General features: G+C 51.7%; 2 protein-coding genes across 3 annotated transcripts in view; both read right to left on the reverse strand.

Moving 5' to 3' along the window:
- RALGDS (ral guanine nucleotide dissociation stimulator) overlaps window positions 1-11855 on the reverse strand; it is a 62525-nt gene extending 50670 nt beyond the window's left edge. Inside the window, exon 1 of the mRNA XM_087752676.1 lies at window positions 11722-11855. Within this exon, the coding sequence (XP_087608802.1) occupies window positions 11722-11739 (18 nt within the window). The 5' untranslated portion in view covers window positions 11740-11855. The remainder of the gene's footprint in view (window positions 1-11721) is intronic.
- Window positions 11856-13312: 1457 nt separating this feature from the next.
- Window positions 13313-25523, reverse strand: GBGT1 (globoside alpha-1,3-N-acetylgalactosaminyltransferase 1 (FORS blood group)). Of its 2 annotated transcripts, XM_087752684.1 has the most exons (7): window positions 25386-25523; window positions 24525-24637; window positions 23356-23418; window positions 21975-22025; window positions 21841-21876; window positions 19618-19752; window positions 13313-19158 (listed from the first exon to the last, which is right to left on the reverse strand). In XM_087752684.1, the coding sequence occupies exons 2-7, from the start codon at window positions 24584-24586 to the stop codon at window positions 18474-18476; spliced, it is 1032 nt and encodes a 343-aa protein (XP_087608810.1). In that variant the 5' UTR covers window positions 24587-24637; window positions 25386-25523; the 3' UTR covers window positions 13313-18473. The 2 variants fall into 2 exon arrangements, with proteins under 2 accessions (XP_087608810.1, XP_087608811.1); XM_087752685.1 differs by lacking the exon at window positions 21975-22025.
- Between the last annotated feature and the right edge of the window lie 1281 nt (window positions 25524-26804).

A 26804-nucleotide genomic window follows, 5' to 3' on the forward strand; every position in this document is an offset into this window, starting at 1 on the left:
TGCATAGGTGGACGCAGGTTTTGGTGACAAACTCCCGCATAGGAGGATCTTAGTACCCAGCATAGCTGCAATGGTGTAAACATCCAGAATGCTTCAAGAACCAGCAACCAACCTCTCTCACCACGTTGGTCGTTCCTTACTCCAAGTGACTCGTGAGGACAAAGCCCCACCTAAGGAAGGCCGACTCCAATGCTTGATGTGGTCAAGCATCAAAGACTTCCACAAAACTAAAGAAATTCCACAGAGATAACAATGGCGAGTTTGTTTTTCAAAGGAAGTTGCAACTCCATGTATTGTCTGCAAGCCCAAACATCACTGCATGCTGCACATGCATGAGAATGCTGTACTTGAGAGAAATGACACAAAACTGGTTTATTTTCACTGTACGAGGCTGATAGAAAGGCAAAGAGGAAACAAAGCAGCATGACTAGTGAAAGGCAAATGGAAAATCCCACCAGCTCTTCCCCTTTCGTACTTATCAGTAATAGAAAGAGGAAATCTGCTTTCAAAAACACAGAAATCCCAACCTGATAGCATCCCTCTGAAGAAATGTGGCATTTACAAAAAGCCTACGGGTAGATTTAGAGAGGCAGATACAGGCACAGACATGAAGGTGGATGCCTAGTGGGACTTCCAGGAGACCACGAGCAGGTAGGATACCTATTTCTCAGCAAAAATCTATCTAAGCTCATGGGTGCCTCTGTATATCCCATTTGAAATCCATCTGTCTTACCCCAAATGAGTTATGAGAACAAATCCCATTGATTTGTATCTGCATCCTTGTTTTCAGGCATTTATTTGAAGAAGCCACCCTTGATCCCTCAAAGTTACTCCTGATAGTGGCCACAGCCCGTGCCACATCTCGTGCCTCCAGAAAGCCCATCTGGTATTCAGCATCCTGAGCTGAACAAATTCCCGTGCTCCCCAGAATAGATACGTATGCAAAATTAATTCGCAATCAAGCCCGTGCGAAGTACGAGACGGCCTTTTAAGAGGTGCAGAGCAGCAATTACCAACGCAAAGTGAAAGCCAACAAGCATTAAAGGGGGGTGGGGGAAAACTAATTGGTTTTCTTGGGATTCCTCCACACATTTGCCACTTGAGGTATTTCAATTTTCACGCTCCCTGGGGGCTGAAAGCGCACCCTGGGAGCCATCGTGTCCCCGTGGGGAGGGGATGGGGATGCTTCCCCATGGCCTCCCCCTCCGTGGTCCCATGATGCGGCTGTGCTGGACCGGTCTCCATGGAGACGGTCACTGCAGCAACGGAGCCCAGAGGTGCAGCTCATGGGGCTGCGAGAGGATGCAGGGAGACCGAGGACCACCTCTCCTCCCTAGGAAAGGGACCGTGCTTGCGATCCAGCTGCCTCATCCCGTGCTGAAAGCGCTTTATCCTGTTGAAATCAGTCCCACGGGAGCTGGTAATATTGAGCTGTCATGGTGGGTACGGCACTGGGAGGGAGCGGAGCTTGAGGCTGTCATGGCAACAGTTTATTGAGTTTCCATAACCGCACTCCCCCCGGAGACAGGGAGAGAGCCCAGGCTGGGGGCAGTGATGCAGCAGCCCCCAGGTGCCCAGGGCTGGGGGGCCCAGGGCGGGCAGAGCTGCTCAAAGAGGGGCACTCGCCGCTCCGGCCACGATGCCATCAGCCATCGCGCAACTGCCCGTGCACCGGGCGGAGCAAGGACCCCGTCCCTGGGCAGACGGCACGGAGCAGCTCCCCACTCCCTCCTGCCCCAAGTGGCACCAGCACCCCGTACCGTCACAGGATGGGAGGGCGAGGAGGAGGACAGCCACCATATAACTGCCTGCAGTTCATAGCTGCCCCCGCCACCCCTTTCCTCATTCACCCCAAAACTAATATCAGTTTCCCACTAGGTTGAGCCCTTTTAGTGACATCTCCCTGGCCTCCCCACCCCACGTGCCCCACACTGCGCTGCTGGAGAGACTCGGGCGCAGCTCTAATGCCGGGAAATCCCTGGCACAGGGCCTGCACATATTTTGTGCATATATTGCTGGGATGACTGTATTCACGCACGGGTGCCCAACTTCCCAGGCTGGGCATAGACGGCAGGCTTGGGAGCTGGGCGCTGCAGAGGTCCTAGTGTGGGAAGATGCTACAAACTCCCATGTGCCCATCACAGCAGTTCCCTGCCAGCTCCGAAAGTGAGGAAAAGCCCCATCATCTCTCAAAACATCTTCCCGTCAGGGGAGCCCACAGCACTCCAGCATTAAGACAGACCGGGGCCAAGAATAAGCTCCCAAACGTCAGCACACCCTGGCTCCTCTAGGGCCAGCTCCGGACCATGCCCTGGCAGCGCAGCCGCCATCTCGCTGGGACGCGGGCAGGCACGGCGCAGGGCACAGCAGAGCTCAGCCGTTCCCTCGTCGGTCCGGCAGCGTGACCAGGCGCTGCTCGCCACAAACAAAGTCTTTGCTGGAGAAGAGAAAGGTGCAGGGGAAAATAGAGAGCTGAGGGTACCAGCAAGCCACGACAATCCCTGCCGTTACCAATTATAATTTCTCTGCAAGGGTTTATTCCACCTGCCAACCAGGCCAGAGCAGCAGCCGTCTGCAGTGAGAGACCAGGCTGGCAGCAAGGCCAGGGCACCTCTCCGGGCACACGTCTGCGTGCATCCAGGCCTGCGCGCAAACGGGGCACGCAGACGTGATGCTACACGTTGCTATCTGGAGCACGTGCCAGAGACAGAGCATCTACTAATTCACCCATTTGGCCGAGCCTGCAGCCCGGGGCAGGGTTGCTCCCTTCAGCATGTTTTCCAGCACTTAGCTGAAGCTTAAACAAAACCAAAGGAGGAGATTCCTGTGCCCCCACCCCTGGAGCCTGCTCTCGCCCGCAGAAAACCGTGCCACGGAGTCTAAAACCGTCTCAGCTCCTCATGCATACTTTAGCCTACATAACACATGGCCAAGACGTTATCTGCAGATCCACATCACTGCTCTGTGTCACTTGGCAGACAACGAACTGCAGGCTCAGAGAGATGAGACATGGCTGTGGCAGCTCAGAGGTTTCCAGCCCTACGCACTAAGCCAAAGGCTCTCCCCATCCTGCCTCTTCATGCTTGCTTTGTGGGCTAGGGGGTTTAAAGAAGTTTCCACCATGTGCAGTCCCCTCTCTGCCAGCTTGCATTAGCCAGGGGGATGGGAAACACTTGGGAAACATGGCCAGATTCCTGAAGCAGGTTGACTTTCCTGGAAGTTTCTTTCAGGGCTCCCGTTCAGCTGCTCCCCACCCTCCTGTTATGACAGTGAAGGGTTTGACATTGCTTCCTCGGCTGCAAGGGGAGCCAATGGCTTTTGCCGACCTCTCCCAAGAGGCATGGCCCCGGATCAGAGAGGGAGAGGCATTTCAGCCTGGACCCCCCTCGCAGGAGGGTGAAGGGGGCAAGGACACGGCAGGGTGGGACTGGCCAAACCCCGAGGCTGTCAGCTTTGGTGGACACAGTCCAGAGAGCAGAGAGGCCCTTCCCTGACCTCCCCGAGGGCTGCGGCTGGACCTCAGCTTTCCCAGGCCTGGCCCCCACGCAGCACGGACGCGCAGCCTGCCACGGAGGGGGCTGCAGCCCCGGCCCCATCCCCGGCCAGCTCTGCAGCCCCTCGGTGCCGGGAGCCCGCTGCGCTTTGGGGATGGCGAGTTGTGAGCTCACTTTACACTGCACAGATCAATGAGCCGTCCCACCAGCCTGCTGTCCCCAGACGCTTTCTTAGAGCAGAGAGCAGGGCGAAGCCGCCTCAGGCATTCCAGCGCAATGCCTGCTCTCAGCTTTTAAGCCAAGCCCCTGCTTTCAGCTGGAGAAAGGGAAAATGCCTGGGTTCACCGCACCAGCCCAGCAGCGGGCACGGGAGCTAGGGCACACCAGCCAGCGCTTTGGGACAGGCAGGCGGTGCCGTGGGGCTGTGTCAACATCCTGACTGCCCGCGTGGTCCCAGACACCGCGCCGACCAGGACCCTCGCAGCCGGAGAAACACGCGGCCGGTGCTGGGAGGCCGAGAGCATCCTGTGCGTTTGCAGGAGGCCCCACTGGAGCGGCACGCAGCACGGGAGGTGGTCCATCTGTCCTCCCTCCAGCACCGTACCCGTCTCTCACCGCACACCCAGCACAGCCATCTAGTGACTGCACTGTAAATCGGATGAAACTCGGCCCTGGAGGCCCACCATTGATTTCCGTTGCCTAACGACAGGAAAGCTTTATAATCCTATTAACTAAACACCCTTTCAAGCAGCACTGGGAACAGCGCAAAGGGGAGTTGTATAAGTGGTTAGAGCCACCCGGTGCAGCGCCCGGCTCCGAAAGGTGCTGGGTGAATTCCCCAAAAGCGGGGCTGCAACAGCCGCAGCGGCGGGTGCAGTGGCGGCCCCTGCAAAGACATGTTGGATCCTACCAAGAAACACGTGCTTCGGCTGCAGGCCAGGGTGCAAAGGAGCGAGGAGGTCTTGCACAGGAAAATGGTGCCCACGCGTGCAAACTTGCAGGACTTGGCCCTTGAAATATTGACAAATATAACTGCATTTCAATCTCTTCCTAATTATCAACATCCTGGTAACACTTATAAACGTTTCCCAGCAAAAGATACACTGCTTTGACGAAAATATATAAACATTTCATGGAAGTATGTGAATTTCATTGCAACTTCCTAAGGAGAGAGGATGTATTTCAGAATACTTCTGTTTGCAGAACATTTCAAGATTGCATCCCTCCTGGCTAGTTTGCAACAACAGCCAGCGTGGGGGGGGAATCAAGCTTGCAGAGGACGCAAAATCCCAGTTTCCCACCCAGCCCCAGGTACCCCAGACCCATGCTGCGTTTCCGTATGAGGGCAAGAAGGCTCTGCGCCCCGGCGTGCTCCGAGGAAACGCTGCTGATCCAGATGCAGATGCCTGGCTGATACCTCATCGGACTAAAAGCCCTTTGGGTCCAGATCCCCTCCAAATGGCATGGCTGGGATATCTGCAGCGGTTAGCCTGAGGAGGAGGGTCTGCGCTGCAGCAGGAGGGAGATAACTGCCTTTCCACCAGTGGAAATGCACCTTCCCCAGACTGTGGATGCATTTATCAGTCATCTCCCCTTCCCTTCCCTTTAATTAGTTACCCACACAGCACTGCAAATTGCCAGGCCTAATATTTTCCACGACGGGTTGTGAATGCAGAGGCACAGGACGGGCTTTTTGTCTGGAGACACCATGCTGCAGGCATCCCCATCAGCGCCACGCGCAGCGACGGAGCACGAGGTCGGGCACAGCTCTCCGAAACAAAACCTTTCCTCCTTGTAGTGCTTATCCCACTGGGGGCAAAATAAACTGCCCTCCACAAGCACTAGGGAAGGAGCGTGTCCAATTCCCCCGTACTGGGACAAGGCTGCGGGGCCACAGGCTCCGGCTTGCAAACCCACCACACCGAGGCACGGCGCTTGCACCAGCCTCGTTATTTTGGTGCCACCGAGGACAGCACAGCCACCAGAAGCGCCTGCCTGTCACCATGGAAATGCTGAACGGGAGGGTTTGAAGCCCGCTGGGACTTCCAACCTCTGCCAAGCAAAACAAGGCCCTTAAACCGCGAGCCCTGAGTGTTTGTATGAGGAGGAGACTTGTGCTCCCCTTGGTCTGTCGGGCACGAGGCAGCTCACGTGGGACTTCTCCCAGGGAAAAAGCCACCCGGAGAAGGGACAACCCCCCCGCTCCTCCAGCCTCCGCACAAGCAGAGCTCAGCCCCATCCCTCAGCTGCTCCTGCCCTGGACCAGCTGCCCTCTCCCGGTGTGCACCCACCAGATCTGCCCCGCAGACGCCCCACAGCTCAGGCAGCAGTGGTTTTCCAGGTCTGTACAGCCAATGCTTTTGCACGCCTCGACCACCGCTGCCGTGGGAAGACTCCTCCACCACCCCCCAGCAGACCTGACCGCTGGCCCTCCCCCGGGGCTGCCCAGCCTCCTTGGAGGGGCTAGAAGGCAGCAAGGGCTGGCCGTATCCCTGTTCCCCGTAATTCAGAGCAGGGCACGCAGCAGCAGCCACCCTGACCAGGGTGTTTCCGCCTGCCCTGGCCCTTGCCATGCCACCCCGGCCGCCCGTCACTGTTTTTCACACCGGTGGCGTCTCCTCCCCAGGGAGGCGAAGAGCCGTGACCGCATGGGACCTGGCACCGAGCGGGATGGGCAGGAAACACACGGTAGGAAATCCGCTGTGAGACGGAGGCAGCGGGGCCAGAAAAGCAGGGAAGGGTGGCTGCCAAAGATTTCAAAGGGGCCTACGGGCTGCCCTGTGAAATGACCCCGACCTCCCCATCCCGTGCCAACAGCCTGCACAGAGCCAGGCGGGCTCCTTCGGCGCTGAACACGGCCTTTGGAGTGTTCGCTTCCTGCCGTCAGGCCAGGCAGGGCGTTTATAGCAAGGGAGCGGGAAACCGATTGGGACCGCATGGAGGAGGAAAGTTAAAAAGGAACAGCGGATGTCCTGAGAAACCCGTGAGGGTGCAAGCCAGACACGGCTTTCAGGGTAACATCAGCCAGCACGTGCCTTCGGGGAGGCTGCGAGCAGGTTCACGTGGCCGCATCGTGAGTCCCGGGCAGAGCATTGCCCCCGGGCTGTGCCAGCAACCTGCACCCCAGCTGCACGTCCCCTCCTCTGACCATGCCAGGAGCACTTCTCCCGCCACACAAGCGATCCCTCCTCACAGCGCTGGCCAGCCTCCAGCAGTCAACACCTACACCACACCTCACTCATTTTCTCTCTCCTCTCCTCCCTTTCTTTTCTAGGCCCTACAGGGAAGCGTGGAGCCTTATCTGGGATGCCTTGACATCCCAGAGCTCTGGCACCACATCTAAAGCCTCTGATTTTCTCCAGATCCTACACAGAGGCAGGACAGACCAAGGGAGGTCTTCTCCACCCTGAGCTGCAGCAGGCGAGCGACCCATCGGGGCACTGCTGCACCCTTCCTTCCCCCCCCCCGCCCCCGTCTTTGAAATCTCTCTCCAGACAGGGTGGTGAAGGACTGTATTGCAGCTACACCTACCCCAGGGAGCACGCGAGGTTCACCAGCCCCGAGCCCAGGAGGGCAGGAGCCCGCGGGGCCATGCCGGAGCACAGCTCAGCGAACCCAGGAGCAGCAGGGGGCTGTAAATCTTTGCAGAGGATGAACTGCCGCTGCGTTCCCGGGCCTCGAGGGAGCGGGGACTCTGTGATCCCCCGTCACGTCACCACCAAGCCGCCTTTGACGTCAGCTCACGTCTACAAACATTGTCTTTGGCCCAAGGCCAAAACTTGCAATGCAGGGGGAAAATCAGTGGAGAAAGCAAATACCCGCAGAGCGAGCCCGCAGAGAGGCCGCTCCAAGAGCGCTAGGCGGCAAGGGGCAGCGGGCCAAGGGCGAACGCGCAGGCGCACCCAGGGTGACTTGTGAGCCAAAAGGGCCCCAAGAAATCAAGGCATCAAAAATGCAAATCCCCGAGGAAAACAGATGGGTGAACCCTCCCCACAGGTCACGCAGGCTGAACTCGGGCAATCCCAAGCAGGGAAACCTGCTAACATCTGGAGGCTCCGCTGCTGCCAGCAGATCCCGCAGCAGCCGGGGCCGGCCCCAGGCAGAGCAAACTGGGTATTTGGGAGACAGCTCAGCACCCAAACTGCTGCCTGCCCACGGCTGCCACGGCCACCCATGAACACCCAGTGCTGCTCCAGCCACCGGGGCAGCACCAGAGCACCTTCAACCACGCTGCCCCATGCGCATATGTAAATGCTACTGCACCAACACTAACAGCACAGATGTGGCAGCCTGGAAAGCAGCAAAGGCACCTCTCCCAGCCGCTACTGACGGAAAGGTCACGCGTTCGCCTGTTCTTTACCGAGCGGGAGGGAAAGCTGGGGGATGGGTTGACTGGTGACAGTGGGAACCAGCACAAAAGGGAGCTGTGGATCAGGGCTTTCTTTTTATAGGAGGGATACAGTGATTGACACGGCCTCACAGCAGGCTCGCGGTGGCTTTGGGATTGGACCTCGGGTCTCCAAGGATGGAGCTGGCTCATATTACTCATCACCAAGAAGCCAAAGGCAGCTCCTCCTTGGTGAGCAAGACACAAATGCCAAGCTTCGCTGAGCAGATCCGCTCCCCACAGCGGAGCCCAGCTTGGCGTGCGTACCGCTTTCCAAGAGAGCCAGGCGCCTGCCATGCCCCGGCTCCCATCACCACTGACCCTTCTCAGCACTGAAGAAGACAAAAACACCAAGCCAATAACTCATAAGGAAAACAATAGTGCCATCTGCTGCACAGCACCGCTTGGCCCCGAGCAGCCGGACAGCCCGCGGCCTGTCCACACAATTCGCACAGGCTTACGCAGGTCGCGCTGGTCACAACAGCAGGCAAAAAGCATCCCCAACCAGCACGAAGCCAGGCCCAGAGGCAGCAGCAAGCATCACTGCAGCGGGAAGGCAACCTTACAGCAGTCCTGATGGCCACCCGCAGCTGTACGGTGGGGTACAGGCTCTGGTTTGCACGGGAGAGCAAAGGGCAGCAGGATGGGGAGGTGGAGCAGAACAAGAGAGTGTCCCAGAGCCCGCTTTAGCGACCGCAACGCGTGAAGGAGATGGAGGAAGAAGCAAGCTCATTTGGCAAAAGCAGGCGAACAACCCCTTTCCTCCATCTGCACCCTGCAGGTGAAGCGCATCTTCCAGCCTCTCTACAGGCAAGGGGAGGGGGGAAAAGGCAAACAGCCCCTAACACCAACCGAGCCTTGGCGAGATAGCTGACACCATCCCGAGCTTCTCCTTTGGAGACAAATCCCTGATTCTGGCACTAGATACCATGCACTCCCACGTGTACTTTGTCACCCTGATATCCCAGGGAAACTCCAGGTAGTGGAGACACCTGGGAGAGCAGGGGCGGCCTGAGGGAGCTCAGAGCAGTTCCTCTGCACCTCCAGCCCCAGCAGCTGTGGCTAGTTGCCAATTAGCCACCCCTGCTCCACAAGTGATCGCCATTTGGTGGCAGGTGAAGCAGTTTCTCTGCATGCACCGCCTGGAAAGCATGCTGGCATCCTCCGTGAGGCATGTGTTGCTATAGCAATGGGAAAGGTATCAGAAGCAAAACCAGCGTTGATGGATAGTGCAGATTGCTTTTAAGATTACCGCTGCTTCTCAAGGTCCGGTAGCCAGGCCCCACGTAAGGGACGGCACAGTGAAAACACTGCGAGGCACTGAAAAACACAATCCCAAAGACGCCCAGAATGAACAGAGTCCTGAAAAGCCCCTCCTCTCCCCACATAAAGAGCCATCTCAAAGCAAACTGACCCTGAAGAAGATAAACTGCACTGAGCTACAGGATGTCAAGTCAATCCTCACAGTATCCCAGACCAGAGGTTTATTCTGGAAGCCTGCAGCAATCGCTGCATCCTCTGTTCACATCTGATCGGCCCTTTCTGCGGGCACATCCACACACGCATGAGCGGGAGCTCCAGATGGAGCAGCTGAACCACACTGAGGAGGGACTTTGCGTCTCTCCACCAGCGTCCTTCCAGACCCTGCTGCTGGCTGGACTCTGGCTTGCTGTTGCCTGTTGCCAGCTCGCCCTCCTACCCCCAACGGAGCACCACCAAGAGTTAACTCCTACCCATTGGCGTCGCTTCAGACGAAGCTCCCTTCTCTGCCTCGGAGCAGATGACCGAGAGAGACACAGAAATGAATTCAGCTCCAGCCTCGCTCGCCTGCACTCAGGCTCTCTGCGTCCTGCCCTCAGCCAGGCCCCAGACCGCTTGGCCACCATCTGCTCCCTTCTCCAGGCCAAACGGCCATTAAGGGAGAGAGGGGACGAGTCTGCAGCTCCAGGAGCTTGGTTCAGGATGGAAGCCACCTTCTGACACAGCTCACATTCAGGTTTCAGTTTTAAAGGCTGAAGTTTACCCTTGCACACGAACCTTTGCGTTCGCATGTCATGACACCCTGAACAACACACCTGCAGCAATTAGATCAGAGATGGAAAAAAATCTCCTTGTTTGCTCAGCTTATTTACTTTGCAGCACTCGGTTTTCCCAGTTGTTTGTGTGGATCTTTCCCTTAGCAACCAGGGAGAGAAACATTTATGAGGCATGAAAAATGTAGCTGTACAGCCATAAGAACTGGCAGGGTGCGGCTGTGGGTGCAGCTGGAAATTCCTCCTAACTGGTAGTCATAAATGACGAGACTTCAATGAATTACACCCCTTAAACAGCAAAGTGGCTCGTCCTCTTCAAGCAGCACATGCAGGAAGAATCAGGACTTCTAGCCTGTGCTCTCCACCATACCACCCACCACCCAGGATCCTAGCCTTGTAAGAAATACCGCTACATGCCTCAGTTTACCCATCTATAAAATGGGGGCAAGTATAAAAAGTGACAGGAAGGCTAAAGTTGAGACCTTAATACAAAGCACTCCATAGGAATGCAACATGCATTCCCCAATATGGAAGGGAGACGGAGCTCTGGACATCTTTTTCTAGACAGCTTTATACCTCTAAATTCCTGGATCTCCCAGTAGGATTATTCTCCCCAGCCCACAGCCATGGTGACAGAGTGCTCTTGTTCTTGACCCTTGGCAGGGTCAGGATCCAAAGCCCGGTATTTTGGTTGCCATTCCCCTTTTCCAAAGAGATGTACCACAACGCTGCGTGCGTGCACGCTGGCACTAGCTCCTGCCTCACATGTTTACCCCCAACAGAGCTAGCTTAGCTTTTGTTTATAGGCTGGATCAAGGCAAGTGAGGCCCAGACCAAATGGCCCACTGGGTGCAGGAGGCGGCTCTGGAATCCACGTTTTCCAGTCCAAAAATGGATCCCAGCCCACTTTTCCATCACAACATCAGCCCTTGGGCTCCCAGGAGCCATCGCTGCTCACTTACCTTCCCACCACCCCCACAAGGGCAGCAGCACAGACCCCTCTTCCCTTCCCTTCCCTTCCCAGGGTTGGGTCAGAGGGGAACAGAAAGTATAAAGTCAGAGGAGCATCAGGACCAAACAGAGCACCACGTTCTGATGAGACCCCCAAATTTCATCCCTTTGCTTCATCCTCCCCTGCCCCAAAAGCACCAGTGGGTTTGTGAGCATAGAGCTTTTGTCCACCGCAGCTCAGTTTAGCCTCATTTAGCCTCATTAGCACACAGGCAGAGACAGGGACCCCCTGGTGCCACCTGGCCTAAGCGCTGCCCGGAGAGCTGCAGCCCTGGCTTGCTGGCACAGCACGCAGCCAGCTTCGCAGCCCGCCAGCAGCCACGCAGCTCAGTGACGGCTGCAGCATCGCGCTGGCAGCTAGACCCTGTCCCAAACTTCCATTCCCAATCCTTCATCCCCACTTCTACCGCCCGCACTTACCCATTACGCAGCTAGAAAGAAAAAAAAAAAAACAAACCGATTCCCCCCCTGCAACGGCTGCTGCTTCTCCTCTGCCAAAGCTCGGGCTGCACAGCAGGGGTCCGGACTGCTGGCACGTACAGTGTCCCCTACACCAGCGGACAGGCACCTGCAGTGCAGACCCCCAGGAAAGCTCCGACGGAGCCCACCCGCTACCCGGCACCGCACACGCGTGAGTCACCCGCCGCCGACACGCGTGGGCCGCCGTGAGCCCCCTCCGGCCGCGGTGCCGAAGGGGACCGAGCCCGGCCAACCCCCGCAGCTGCGCACCGGGGCTGGGGGGCACCCGGCAAGCGCCCCGGGGGGACAAAGCCGGCGGGCGAAAGGCACAGCTCACCTGAGTGTCGGTCATCATCGTGCCCCGCGCATAGCCTCCGCCGGCCGCCGCTCCGGGGCTCCGCGGGGCCGGGCTCACCGCCCCTCCGCGCTCCTGCCCGGCGGCCGGGGCCGCGCCGCCCCCGGGGAGCCGCCGCTCCCGGGGAGCCGCCGCCGCCAGCGCGGAGGGCGGCCGGGAGAGCGGAGCGCGGGGCGGCACCGGGCGGGGGCGGGAGCGACGGCAACGGGAGGGCGGGGGCCGGGGGCCGGGGCCCGGGGCCGGCTCCGCCCCCGGCCGCGGCCCGGGCCGGTGGGTGCGCACCTGCGGCGGGGGCAGCTGCGCCCCGGGCGCCCGGACGGACGCCGGCCCCCGGGTACCCCCGGGCGCCTCTCCAGATGCACCCGCTGCCTTGGCGCCCTGCGCACCCCAGACCTCTCTGCGGGTGACCCCCCGAGGAGGTGGGTGCCGGGCGGGGAGCGGGACCCGTGGGAAAGCACCTTGCAGGCCTCGCCACGGAGCGCGGGCGCTTTGGAGGGTTTTGGCACCGCGCTGCTGTGCAAGCTATAAATAGGAGAAGAGCTTCAGGCCAGAGCACGGGGTCATGCGCTGGGCGAGATCCCCCTGCGCGCGCTGCTGCCAAGCTCTCCCCAGCACGACGCCTCTAACGAGGCGAGCCCGGCACCCCGCCGCATCGGGACTGTGCCGCCAGCACATAAACATCCACCCCCGGCGGCCTCGTCTCTGCTCGACCCAACACCCAAAATGGGGGCACGGAGGGACCCGGGGAAAAAGCTGCTGGAGATTTCGGTGCCCAGTCGGTGTGCTGGAGCGTGAGCTGGTGAGGCAGCGGAGGCTGAGTGAGTGGAGTTGCCCTGGAAACTGCAGGCTGCCCGTGAACGGCTCCAGTACCCATATTTTATATTTATGAGGCTGATGACATGTGCCGTTGCAGAGTGATGCCAGGAGAAGCAGCAGCTGAGAGAAGGCTGCGTCACTCTCCATGGCCGAGTGCACCCAGCCGGTGCAGCGCTCCTGGCTCGGGGGTGCAGAGCCGGCCACCGCACTCCTGGGGACCAGCACCCACAGCCGGCACCCACGGGAGTGCCACCGCATCTAACAGCCCCTGCCCCAGGAGCCACTGAGGACCAACCCCACCAGGGTGGCTGCGACAAGACACAGCCCATCACATCTGACCATCCCGCTCCTCCGTGGCCGCGGGTCAGCAGAACCAGCAGCTCTGGGCGGGGAGCGCAGCCAGGAACGGAGAAGGTGCTGCCAGGCCTCTCGCTCTGGCACTAGATGCTGCTACAGAGCAACATCGCTCTAATTATAGTAACGGTGTCAGTGGGAAAAATACATACTTCAAAAGGCCTATAACTATGTAATTTGCTGCTGGCAAAACTCACTACAAAAAAAACCCAGAATGAAGCATTTAAAAAGTAATTTGTACTCATCTGATTTGCTTTCAATTAGCTAAAGGTTCAGCAGGGGGACAGGGGGGATGAGGTGGGCATACCAGCAGCAGAGGTTTCTGGTTAAAACTGCCTTTCTATTCATACGGCTTTATACTAGTTTTACATGAAACAGCGACATTTGGTGGATCTGTATTTAATCTAAATATAGCCCAAGAAAAGTCAAGTCAGTACAGCATTACTCTTACACTTAGAGAAAGGAGGGAGTCAGGGGGGTAGGCAGACATTTAAAAGTCACTTCTTCGGTACGTTTTGCTAGCAATGCTTTCCTAAATTATTCGATTGCGTGGACCTATGTGTGGAGCAGAACTGCAGGATTGGGGATTTAGCGTGAGTAAAGTGCAACCCACCCCTGTAAATTCCTTCTGCAGTTCCTGCTGTCCCTGAAAGCGCCTGTCACCATCACCGTCACCGTCACCCCACCTGGAGAGCAGCTGTTGCTCTCTGCATGTTTCAGCCCTGGGGATCCCACAGGGACTTGCTGGAGCAGCGAGGTGAAGCAGAGCAGGGGGAAGAAAACAGAATCATAGAATCGTTACCGTTGGAAAGGACCTCTGAGATCATCGAGTCCAACCGCTAACCTAACTGCCTGCCCCACCTCTAACCCGTGTCCCTAAGCACCACATCCACGCCGTTTTTGAATACTTCCAGGGACCGTGATTGCACCACTTCCCTGGGCAGGCTGTTCCAATGCCTGACCACTCTCTCCGTGAGGAAATTTTTCCTAATATCCAATCTAAACCTGCCCTGGCACAACTTGAGCCCATTTCCTCTCATCCTATCGCTTGTTCCTTGGGAGAAGAGACCGACCCCCACCTCGCTACAGCCTCCTTTCAGGTAGTTGTAGAGAGCGATAAGGTCTCCCCTCAGCCTCCTCTTCTCCAAACTTAACAACCCCTGGTGCCTGGAGCTGCCCTTTGAGATGAGAGCAAATCCCTGCCGAGAAAGAAACTCACTCTGTGTGTCTCACATTCACTAGTGAGCAACCAGGACTAGTTCCTGTGCGGGCGCAGAACAAGAGACAGTGCCTGCCTTGAAAAGCCACAGGCCAACCAGGTAAGACAAGGGTAGGAGAGTAAAACTAGCCGTTCTGGCAGGGAGCTCACAGCCTTCCAGCTCCTTTCCGCCACCGTGCTGCTTTTGCTGTATTAAGCCAGCCAGATGCACATTCCCCAAGCTGGTTTTGTGCAAGGAATGTATAACTGATGTTCTTATCCTTCCTCATCTGCGTCCGCTCAAAGATCATTTCATTTCCATGCCCCCCAACCGCAGATCTCGCACAGAGAAGGTTTGACGAGGCCGGTCCTTTCGTAACTATTGCTGCGTATCGAAGTGGTTCAAAATGACCTTTCTGGTCAATAATGTCAGGCAACACCACCGGGGGGGAAGGTTAAGGGAAATCCAAATAGGAGTGAAAAAGGGTGCAAGTCTGGCTTAGTGGAAATGGTTCTTGTCCTGTCAGCGGGGAGAACGAGAGGATCACGGTCTGGCCCCACCGAGGATCATACTCAGCGCTGGAATTTTCTGTTTCTTGCCCCCCCAGAGAAGTGTTCCCTTTGGGGATGAATGCACCATGCAAGTCACCGGCTGGGACAAGGAAAGAAAAAGCCTGTCAGATGGATTCTTAAATTAGAGGGACAATGAATGATGAGTCTGTTCCAGCCGAGCAGAAAGGGACGGATGGAAGAAGGGGCCCTTGGGAAGGCAACAAGCCCCCGATCTGAGGCTTGGTTAAGGACAAACAGGGCTTGAGTCAGAAATACCTTGAAAGCCTGATCAGATCCTTAGGCAGTGTAAATCGGCTGATGATTTATTTACATGTGGTGATTCACTTTTCATGCATCCGTGTTTCCCAGTCCAAAGTCCCTTGGCACAAGGACACGTGGGACAGCATTGTCCCCTGTGGCGAACGGAGGAAGACCTGACATGCAAGAGTGCCAGTGTGCTGCCTTGCTACCACGTGCCTCAGTTTCCCCACTGCGCAACGCATGTTGGTGGGGAATCCAGATCAGAACGTAGGTCCTTGTGAAGCTCCCACACTGCCCGCAAGCCTCAGGCTGCACAATCCAAATGAGAGAAGGAAAGCTGGCTGCTGGTGCTGGGGGAAGGGAATTAATCAGCAGGAGATGACAGCAGAAGTCCAGGCTTTCATTAATTACAGGAGGGCATGAGCTGATTCAGGGAGCATCTCCCACACTGCACTGGGGAGTGTGTTTCTGCAGTCACATTCCTCTGCTCCCTGGAGACATAGGGAGTTTCTAGGTACTGCTTCAAATCTCAGCCCTGTCGAGCAGAACTGTGTCACATAACGCGTGACACAAAACCTTCCCCTGGGGAGAAGCTGCGGGCCTGCCGGGAAGATAAACATGTTTGACACTGCACAAATCAGACTCTTACCGCGTCAATCACAGGGTCTTGGATTCGGCCAAAAGGCGGCTAGGAAGCAGAGCCAGAGATCAAGCCTTTCACAAAAGTTTTTCAGAACAGGTACCCCAGAAACACAGACCACCCTCTACCATGCATCATTTGTGCTGGAGAACTCCCTCTCACGGTACATTTAGTATAGGCTATGAATATCTGCACAGGAGTTCACGTAATTTAGTACGGCAGAATGAAGCCCAACGGCTGCGAATACAGGCTGCAAACACAGACCAATTTAGAGCAGCATTAAGGCACAAGGGGAATTAGCCATTGGCACAGCTGATCTATGGATTTGTGGCTGCTGTATCACTTCATGATTTTATTGGCTCTGAACGTTTTTCTAAGAGATCTAGCACAGCCCAGCTATGTATTGCGAGCTTGATACTGACATCGGGAGATCAAATTATCTGGCTTGCCCTGTGCAGATCAGATTAGACAGTTCCTTCTCGCTTGTAAAAGAATTCATATGTATACATATAGCAACCGGCATAATGAGACCCTAATTTCAGTCATGGCCTTTGGACACAACTGTTTTACAAATAAGGAATATACAGTATTAATCCTGGGTTTGGTGGGAATAGATCTTTTTGGAAATACTTGGATAAGGATCTTTCTTCACCCTTGTGGCTTAGATGTTGTGCCTGGTTATGAAATATAAATGTCTTCGGAGCAGATTCAGTTCTGGTTTAGTTATGCAGAGGGGGGTCTCCCTCCAGCACCACAGCACTAAGAACAGTCTGGAGAAAATGGGATGGGGTAGACCCTTTGCTGGATAAAGCATGAACCAACAGACCCAGCTGCCACGAGGGGTTTTGAGCAGGAGGTATTTTGTGTACCTTATCTATATTATGGGTACCGTGAAAGCTTTTCTAATTAGTCTTCTGGAAGATGAAATGCCTACAATGACACTGGCAAGTGCCATTTTCAGCTTGCTCACACAGGACTGAAATGACTCGTTAAGTCATCTGCAATCTGTGGTGGGGCCCTAAAGCTTTGAATACTTGATACGCTGCCGTACAGCAATTTTCTCATGTGAAGAGAAGCAAGAACAGTCAGGCACTTCTTCCCCATTTTCTCTCTCTCTGCCAAATAAGCCTTTTTTGGTTTCTTTTTTTTTTTTTTTTTTTGAAACTGTTCCCTTAGAAACAGTCAGCTTAGCCCTTTCACCTCTGCTTCTCTCTGCGCCGTACAGCGCTGCCATTCTCTGCTGCTCCCCGTGGTCCCTCTCCCTGCTCGCATTAAATGAGCACAGCCCAGACTTGCGCAGCCCTTTCGTATAGCATGCCTCAGGAGGTAACGGAGAAGATGTCGATGGCAGACATGCTGCGGCAAGGGAGGTGACACATGAACCTCCATGCTGTGACCTCAGCTGACGATTACGCAGTCGTCGTTGGCAAGCCGTGGCTGTTCCCCTGTGTTTGGCCCCCCCCGGCCTGTTCACCCGAGTGAGCTGTCAGGCTTTAAAGGCTGCAAAACGCCTGGTTCAGCTTCTCATCGCGTTCACGCAAAGAAAATGTTCACCCCAGCCTACTTCCATCTCTAGACTGAACTCACAGTTTCACTAGAGCATTTCATTATAAAATGAAACCACCCTGTTTGCTGGAAATGCATCAGCTCTGTCAGTTCCAGCCGCTTCTAGCCAATTTATTTCACAGAGCTTAGAAAAGTTGGAAAGGACTGAAGCAATGGATAGGAACATGAACCTCTCAATACCAGATTTTCTGTGTTGGAAAAGATTACATGATCTACAGAGACATGTGAACCAGGGAAAAGGTTCAGAGCACATCTGTCATTGAAATAAACCCAAAGAAGTTCATCTGGGTCTGAGCTGTGCCAGTTCTGTCTAAACTCGGGTCTCTGAAACACAGATTGGAATCTGGCAGATAACAGCTATATGAATTCACACTATTTGTCCTGTCAGACCAGGGTTCTTACTGGCAAGGGCTGGCACCAGCTCTCTGCTGAGAAGGTCCAAGAAATCCTGCTGCACACTAATCAGGGATAACTTGCTCTGAGCGCAAGCTAACTTGCTCCGAGTGCAAGTTTCCTCCTGATCCTGATAAAGGGTGTGAGTTTAAATCACAATGCATGAAAATTTGCCCTGCAAAATTCCTTTTTTTTAAGTGAAATGGTCTTTACTAAAACTCTTGGTCTTCTCCACAGGAACGTCAAATGCAGTCTACAGCTTCCGCACGAGGGAAGGAGGAGAGGCAGGCGCTCATCTCTTCTCCGTGACGACCAATGACAGGACCCGAGGGAACGGCAGGAAGCTATGCCAGGGGCAGTTTAGGTTGGACATTAGGAAAAGGTTCTTCACCCAAAGGGTAGTGGAGCATTGGAACAAGCTCCCCCGGGAGGCAGTCATGGCGCCAAGCCTGACAACATTTAAGAAGCAATTGGACAACTCCCTCAGACATATGGTATGATTGTCCTATGCAGGGACAGGAGTTGGACTCGATGATCTTTGTGAGTCCCTTCCAACTCAGGACATTCTATGATTCTATGAAATACGATTTTGATCTTGCTAAGTTTCTGCCAGGCCTGTGGAAAGCACTCAGGCAAAGGCATCTGCAGCCTTGCTATAAGGACAACCTTGCATTTGATAACTGGCCTTTTGGATGCCTTTTTGTGTGCTGTTGCCTCAAGCAGGATGGTTGTATTTACAAAGATTAGGGACGTAGAAACCTCTTCATTCTCACCTCCACTTTGGCTGCTGCTTCTGAAATGCATTGAGACTCCTGTTCTGCAGAGAAACTATCCACATGTTCCTTTCTCAGTTTGTTCACACTGGAACAAAAATTCATGATGGGGGGTGTTCTGTGGGAGCTAACATGCAGTGGGTTTGATTGTATGGAGGACATCTCTGCAGGGATCAGACGGTCAATCTCGTATCTCTTTGTAGTTCTTTTCCACTGTGGAAAAACGTATGAGGTGAATTTCAGGGGGCTTTCGCTTCCTGTCATCCCATAAATACTCTGGAGAAAGCACTTTGGAGGGTTTGTGGGAGAGGAAGTGCCTGTTGAGATGGCTTTCTTCCTGCCAGGCTGCCATGATCCCATTGGCTTTGTCCGTCAGGATGGTCATGTGGCAAGTCTTGGTGAACTCATAGACTTTCTTGACCAGCCCTCCAAACACGGCTCCTCCGTAGTAGAAGTCCCCTTCTCCATCAGGGATGTAGGCTGCTGAAGAGCTCCTCCTCTCATAAGGGAACTGGCTTCGAGGGACGTTGAAATAGCCAGGGTGTATGGCCGCTACTATATCACCCAGGGTCTCAGGCCCCCAGGCATTGTAGAACACCATGTCGATGTCCAGGCAGAAGAGGTAGTCCACTTCCTGATGGCTTCTCTCCGCTATGTGCTTGTTTATGGCCTCCATCCTGCGCATGGAGATCTCTTGCCAGCTGGGGTATTTCTTGATGGGGACCATGACAAGCCTTCGTCCAGGTTGCAGCTGGACATTGGGAATTCTCTCAGGGTTGTCAGTGAAGATATAGTAGTTCACCCGATAGCCTTTCATGAAGTGTTCCTCTGCTGACTCCAAGAAGCGGCCCACAAACCTCGTGTATCTGTGCAGACACAACATGTGAATAGCACAGCAGAGACAAGGGGATGCATGGCGGATTATGAAGGGTACTTCAATAAATGGAAGAAGGCAAGGGATAAAGAGTGTTGACTAGCTATTGCTGCAAGGATCCATACACTATACATGCAACAGGTAAAAGTATAGTGGAGGACAAAGAACAAGTGGATTATCCCTGCTTTGACCAACCAACCACCTATCTACAGCTCTAATTCCCAAGGCACATGCTAGTTCTTCAAAAATACTGACCATGCTTCAGGTACCTTGGGTGCCGAGTCTGTTCTCTTGTAGGCTTGTACGATTATGGACACAATACTTGGGCATAAAAGTTTACTACAGATTGGGACAGATGTCAGCTCTGCTGAGGACAAGAAAAGCTAAAATGATCTTTCCACAGAGGAAATACATCAACCCAAGAACTGTGCCCACTGAGTGGTTCACTTACTTTCCAACGGCAAAGGCTGTCACCCCTATGGTGAGATTCAGCGGCCTGTAGGCTCTGTCTAGGATCTCAGAATTGAAGGTTCCTTCCCAGATGATGGGGGCCAGCCATGGTGTGACTGTCAGCACATCCTGACGCCTGAAGGAAAAGAAAGGGAACGTCAAAGAAATGTAACGGTTCCTTTTGGTTTCAAGGCCAGTAAATGGGTAAGAAACACTAAAAAGGCAGCAAGAAGAAGAGTGTGGGTATCAGCATTAGCTCATTATGGATGGTATTACCTTCAGATCTTTTTCCCTGCCTTCTTATTTAAGGTTACCAAGCATGGACATTTCAGTTCCTGGGATTAAATTAAACCCCGTTTAACAAATTGGCAAAAACCCGGGGATCTACTGAAATCTCATTTAAGCTCATAGGATTTTTCTGCTGAGGAGAGTTTAATGACCACTGGACTCACAGAACGGGAAGTTATGCATATTTGCTATCAGTCTGATGCAGATTGCTACATACAGATTAAAACACAGGTAATAATATGAAAATCACTATAAAAATGTATCCCATTGCTTGTTATTTAAACACAGCTTGCAGCATGACAGTTTATTTTTCTAGTATTTATATATAGCTTTAACACATTCAGATACAATTTAAAATTCTGTATGTGAGCCAGCATTCAAATGTGTAACAAAGTTACAGAAAATCCTTAATCTCCTGTGTGGGTAGAGGAAACATTGAATATACACGCCACAGAGTCTGATCATACCCCATTACAGCTATGCAATGCTATTTCAACTTTCTTCTTTGTTTTCAAGGTTTCTTTCTTACCTTTTTGATTTTAAAACAAGATGTCATTTACAATGTGTAATGTACCCTGGCCTGCTCCCATTCGCCCCAGACCGTGATCTGTAGCACTCTGCTGATGACATTTGTCATGCCCGGCACAGGGCCGCACCTGGAGGCTGAAGCAGTCTCTCACCCGACACACGCTCCCGAGGCAGTGGAGCACAAGAAGCAAACCGAGGGGCCTGGGGGGAGCTGTGTGATGGCTGAGGCAGCAGGGCACTTTGAACCCACATCTCCTACTTTCAGTCTGACTGGATACGAGAACAACAATTTCACTCCCTCGTATAGTAATGCATATGATTAAAAGATTAAATTATACAGGAAGAAGAATTTGGTTTGTAGAAAATGTACTAAGTGAGCGAGCCGTTCTCTTTCTGGGTTAATTATCCTTTTTTGGAGGGGGGGGGAGAGAAAGAGGGAAGCAAATCTGCAAGTTTGGTTCTCTAAGCAGGGCTTTTTTCATTTCACTTTAAAGGGCTGCATGGAGTTTCCCAATGACTCATTTCCATGGTATGTGTCCTCTCAGTGCGCTCCCTTCAGAAGACACAGAGCACTAAAAGCTACATGATTCTCTCCGCATTTAGTCCAGTATATACTAGCTGATTTTGCACATTAATTTATTCCAATACAGAAGAGAGAAATATTCAGTCCTAGCACGTCCTGTTGAAATAGCGGGGGGAGGGGGGAAGAGACGTACCAACAGGGTGTGTTTATTAACTTGCAGAAGAATGGTGGCTGCTGAAGGTGAACTGCTAGAGATAAGAGTCAGGTCATAGGAGGTGGACCAAAGGAGACTGCTAACAAACACGAGCTGACAAGGAGCGCTTGCCGAAGTCAATTCTTAGCTGCTGCTACCTGAAACCTTCCATGTCTGTTTAAACTCACTGGTTTGACTGCTTCTCATAGAGGCTTGTCTGTGTGAGTGCCTGCAATTTCTTCCAGCGTAAGATCCAGCAGGTTAGCTGAAACCATTGCTGAAGGTCATACAAGGCACTGGCTTGATTTTGCCCTGAAATGGATTCAAAGCTCTCCCACAGCTGGCTACAGCTCCAACACAGTTCCAGAAGGTATTTCTCACTGTCTTCTAGTTATTACATATCTCCCATCTCAAAAAGAGTTCCTGGCAGCAACCATGTAGACACCCGTGTGTGTGTGCTAATGTATTAACTGGGAGTTTACAGTAGGTATGTTAGCAAGTATACAGTGACTAAACTCAGCCTTATAGCAGCATAGACAGCTGCAGACAGCCATATGGTGAGCCACATTTTGGAACAAGGTCCCGTGTTCAGTGTGTACCAGGACCTTGAAACTGTGAGTGCCACAGAGCAAAGTTTCTGCCAAACCAAAGTCAGCAGAAACAAACAACAAAGTTCAAACAAAGAAACTTACTTTGGAGCCAGCACTCTTGGCTGCTGATAAAATAACCTGTAAAAAGGAAGAAATAGCCACTGAATAATACACGACTATGCCCAGAAGAGAGGAACAGCAGTTTAAAGGTCAGGAAAGAAAAAGCCAGTACTTACTGGGGGAAAAGCTGGATTAGCTTCTCCTCTGTATATTGGAGTTTCATGGAGCTGCATGATGGGGTGGGAAAAGAAAGGGATTGTAATGCTTTTCCTAAAACAACACCCAGGTTCAGCTTCAGGACCTGCTGCTGTACTGACAGCCATTCAAGTCCTTGCTCCAGTTGCCGTGCTCACTGCTCTGCCTGGTACGGAGAGTTAGACATTGCCTGTACACACCTTCAAGGACTGCCAGAGGAGTAACCGTTGTGAAACAGAGCACGCAACAGAACAGGGACAGAGAGAAGCTGGCAGCTCTCTAAGCCTGAGGGTAAATGAGAGTTTAGGGGTCAAAATCTAGGGAAGGACATGCTTGTTGGGGACTGCCAGTACTGGCCATGTATGTGCTCCCTTCCCTGCATAACTCTTCCTGTTCACCTAGGGGGCTGAACTACCTGAAATACATCACACTTCAGACAGCATTCGGAGAAATAAGCATCTTACTAGACACAATGTTTTTTAATGGCTTGAAATAATCAGAAATGTCTCTATAAGAGATCATCTTTTCTATTTGCGTTTTTTTTTGTTTTGTTTTTACAAGATCAGTAGGTCATGATAAAGGATGGGAAAAGCCGTGGCTTCTGATGTTACAGCTATGGTCCGATATGGCAGTGAAGTCACTTAGGCCATGTACCCTGCTCCTCCACAGTGTAAATTCTCTTTTATGGAGCTTTGAGATAGCTTTTAGGACCCATGCTAAGTCAGTTAACTGTACATCAGTTTGCATCACGCAATGAAGCTGACCCTTAAACTGTAAGGTTTCTGGAGAAGCAGCTACCCTTTCATTTTGTTCAGAGCAGGTTTCTGGTCTGTGACTCAAGTGCTGCCGTAACACAAACACATTCATAAAGTGAGCGGAAAGCACAGATCGTAGAGTGAAGAAGAGGAACACGATTAGGAGACTGGGGGGTTATTCCTGACTCTGACAGAACTCCTTATGCGATGGCTCATTTCACCTCTCTGACTTACGCTTCTCCATCTAGCGAGCTGGGATACTTAATCCACATCTCAAAGCACAGTGAGATCCTGTGTGTACATGTGCACATGTGTGATTACACCCTGATAATAAAGCCAACGTTAACTTGTTAGTCATGGTCTCTGTGACCCACAACAAACAAGGCCTCACTCATGCTGTACAAATACAGAGCTGTCCGGAAGGGCAAGCAGACTGAAGCAGAAAAGGTTGCGTTATTACCGTTTTGTTTTACGAGAGTGACTAATTATAGATTCATAAAATAAGGAACAAGTGACTACTTGTTAATAACTACTGATACTGTCAGTGAAGTACAGCTCCTGTAACAATGATCTGTGTGATCAATTCCATACAAAATGGGATACTTACAAGATTTCTGGGCAAGGAAGATAATACGGGAGGTAGTGCACTTTTCCATTTCCAACCATAGTCCTGGGACAGCGAAGAAACATTTTAAGATAGGCAGTGTTGAAAGATATCTTCCTAGGATTTTCCAAGATATTCTCAGAATCTGGCACAGATTTTGAGAAGTAACTCTAGCTAACTGCTTGTCTACTTCACTAATTACTGTAGGATCCAGAGTATTCACGTTTTAACGTAATATACTGCTGCTAAGGCATAAATGGGAACCTCAGGACAAAATGAGTTCAGAAGCATCCAGCTTGTAACATCAGGTCTAAGTGTTTTTATTTACATCAAGTGGTCTATAAAATATAGGTCTACACATTTTTGAAAAGCGTATACAGATGGAGATGCATAAGGCAATGCTCAAAATGGATAAATACGCGATATACAGCGATGTGACATACCGGCACTTCCTGGAACTTTAAATGCTGTGTGTGCATTCTTTAATTTGCGTAGCAAATAGGCTGCGCAGGCTTTTTTCTCCCTTCAGCTTTGATCACAATCTATATAGACTTTTACATACAATCACTTAACTACTGGTGAAATGCAACCACTCACAATGCGAAATAAGAGCAAATTACAACATCAGAAATACAGTATCATTAAGAATAATTTAATAATGAATAATTTAATAGTTAACAGAAATGCCTCATCTCAGATTCCTTTCAAACAATGTTTGAGTTTGCTCAGGAGAATCTGCAAGGCATACTCAGTATTCAGTATACTCCAAGCTACAAACATTCTCAATGTTTGAAAGCAGCAGTGTTTGATAGTTGCAAAGCTATCCCTAGTTACATTGGAGTGAGTTTGGACTGTCTGAAGAGATAGATAATCATCTCTTTTAAGGCCTGAACTGAAACGTAACTGGAATATTCTGTACTTGAACATTTGTTTGTGAGTCAGATATGGTGTTAGCAGCCTAATTTAGACACAATTGGTCTTTTTTTTCTCTCTCCCTTCGGAGGCTTCTCCCTCTACTAGTGTTACGTTATCTATCATCGTATGAATTACTGTTCTTTCTTACAGCTCTAACAAATGCACTGCCTATATTTTTCTGCTACTATTCTTTTTACCACAGCATAGATGTAGACAGGATGTTTTAAATATGACCAAGCTTGCCAGCAAATGCTTACCAGATAAACGCAGTAACAACAAACAGACAGACAAGAGATCCCAACACTTTCCTGGAAATCATGTCTTCTAGAGGAAAAAGAAGGGCAACTTCTTACTACCAGCAGCTTTCAATCTGCAAAGAACAAAGAAGCAAGGGAATTGGCTATAAACACCTCACCATGAGAGAAATGGATTATTTTATTACAGAAGCATGAGGTTCTCCAAGCAGTTTCATTTCATTCATTTCTTCCTGAAATCAGGAACACGGAAGAAACCAGAGCGTAAGAGCCAGGCCATTTAGGCACTGAGGCAGTTCCTGTAAACCATTTCAGAAACCTCTCCATTTCAGTGGGATCTAATCACGGTTATAAGTGTGTGGGGATCCTTTCTGATTTGATTCTAGTTTCTGTAGATTCCATTTATTCATCTAAAGCGTGCACCCTTTGCAATTTAATAAATTCACCAAAACCAGTCATATCAGGTGATACATAGAGCTAATACAGTTACCACTTTAGCTGATAAACTCCATCTTTCACAGAACAGTAACTGCCAGAGACAGCTCCCTCCAAAGGTGCACGTAGGAGAAAGGTAAACTGAGGACCGATACAAGCAAAGAAACATTACATGACAATAATAATGCACATTGGGTAACAATATTTCTCTGTAAGTCAAAGAAATTACTCCCTTTTCAACAGCCATAAAAATCAACTTCCCCTAGCGGAGACGTCTTGCCTTAAAAGCTCAAATTAATCCCTTTTCTGTTCACAGGGAAGCAAAGGTTCCCCCAGGGTGAACCACGGGCCCTGTGACAAGCACACAAAGCCTTTGCATGTGGCCTCCAGAAGGGCACATTAACGGTTATAGGCTACATTCAGGATTACCTTTAGTGAATACAGAACCACGGCACTGCAGATACGTCTCTTGTGCGTGCAAGCTCACTTCTGCCTCCTCGGCATCCTCTGTGTCCACATGCAGTGCTCTTCTGCAAAGCAAGCTCGCCGGGCTGCTGCTGTAGGGAGCGTAAGGCGGTCTCGAGTTAGAGGAAAGCACTTTCTAGCATGTGACTGGAGCCTGGGGGGGGAAAAAAAAGGGCTGTATGTCAAACTCTGATTTATAGACAGTCAGTAGCGTTGGTGTTAGTGGGAAGCACTTCACAGGGCACTTCTTTCGGGGAGGCTGAAGTAAGCATCACAGAAATCTTTTCTGTCCTGGCGCTTGGTAAGGCATACAACAGCGCTAATGGATCTGAAAAGTCAGTGGCGATTTTCCAACTTTAATATCTTTGGTTATAAAAAGACAGGCAGTAAAAAGTTCTTCAATTTGCTTTATTATGCCATACAGAAATCCTCTCTGGTGCTTCTTCCTCACTCTCCTGTCAACCAATCTAATCAGATTTCACCAAGAAGCATTGCAAAAATCCCACCTTAAAAAAAAAATTATCTATCTGTACATCTCTCTCCCTCTGTCTCTCAGGGCATTCCACCATTTAAAGCCTTCACGGATTCATGCTGAGCAGATCTGGATTCTTGCCTAAAAATGCTGCAGATTCACAAATGTAGAAGGATTTGTAACCAGCCTGGACAAGTGCGCAGAGGGGGGTTCAAACAGTTGCTTTTCAATCATTCTTTGAGAGCTGGCTAGACATAGGGTGGGCAGGCAACCTATGCCCGTGCTTTATGGCCCTTCTCATCAGGAGGCTTCCCAATTCCCAACCAGGATCTCACTTGCTGCAGTTTAGGTCTGTGCCTTTTCATGACAGTGTTCATGCACCTGGAGACTCCCTTTACGTATCTGAAGTCTATGATGTTTCCTTCCCTCTTCTATTCTGTGAGCTCAACCACCACAACTCCTTCAGTTGTGCTTTGTAGATTATTAACTTCAAGATCCGTGATTATTTCTGTCAATTCTGTTTGATCTCTAATCAGTCCATTCTCATGAAGTGCGGTGCCAAAACCAAACCAAATACTTCTACTGAGCCCTCACCACTATTGAGTAAAGCAGGATTACCCCACAAAACTGAAATGCTGTGACAGTTCATGCATTCCTGTGTGACACTCGCCTACTTTGCAAGAACACAGCACTGGTGATGACATTCAGCCTGTGGCCAAATGTAATCCACACATCTTTTCTACGGAACCTCTCCTAGCCAGGTCTATGACATATAAGATGTTGTACTTGACTTTATGGAATTACACTCCATTTTCAGGCTATTTGTTTTTCTAAAACATCAAGCCTTGATTGAATTCTGTTTTCCGTGGTGCTTGCAGCCCCTCCCGGCTTGATACCACTTTCCAGTTTCA

This window comes from Nipponia nippon, unplaced genomic scaffold, assembly GCF_047370975.1.
Source record: "Nipponia nippon isolate SJK-2023a ecotype South Korea unplaced genomic scaffold, ASM4737097v1 scaffold_16, whole genome shotgun sequence".
In the NCBI taxonomy this organism is placed as follows: Eukaryota; Metazoa; Chordata; class Aves; order Pelecaniformes; family Threskiornithidae; genus Nipponia; species Nipponia nippon.

Excerpts from the sequence above, each read along its gene's own strand:
- GBGT1 (XM_087752684.1), bottom strand. The coding sequence starts at position 24,586 with ATGATTTCCAGGAAAGTGTTGGGATCTCTTGTCTGTCTGTTTGTTGTT. Across the intron at positions 23,419-24,524 it reads GTTGTTACTGCGTTTATCTG|GACTATGGTTGGAAATGGAA; the intron begins GTAAGCATTTGC and ends TCGCTGTCCCAG. Across the intron at positions 19,159-19,617 it reads ACAGCCTTTGCCGTTGGAAA|ATACACGAGGTTTGTGGGCC; the intron begins GTAAGTGAACCA and ends GTGTCTGCACAG.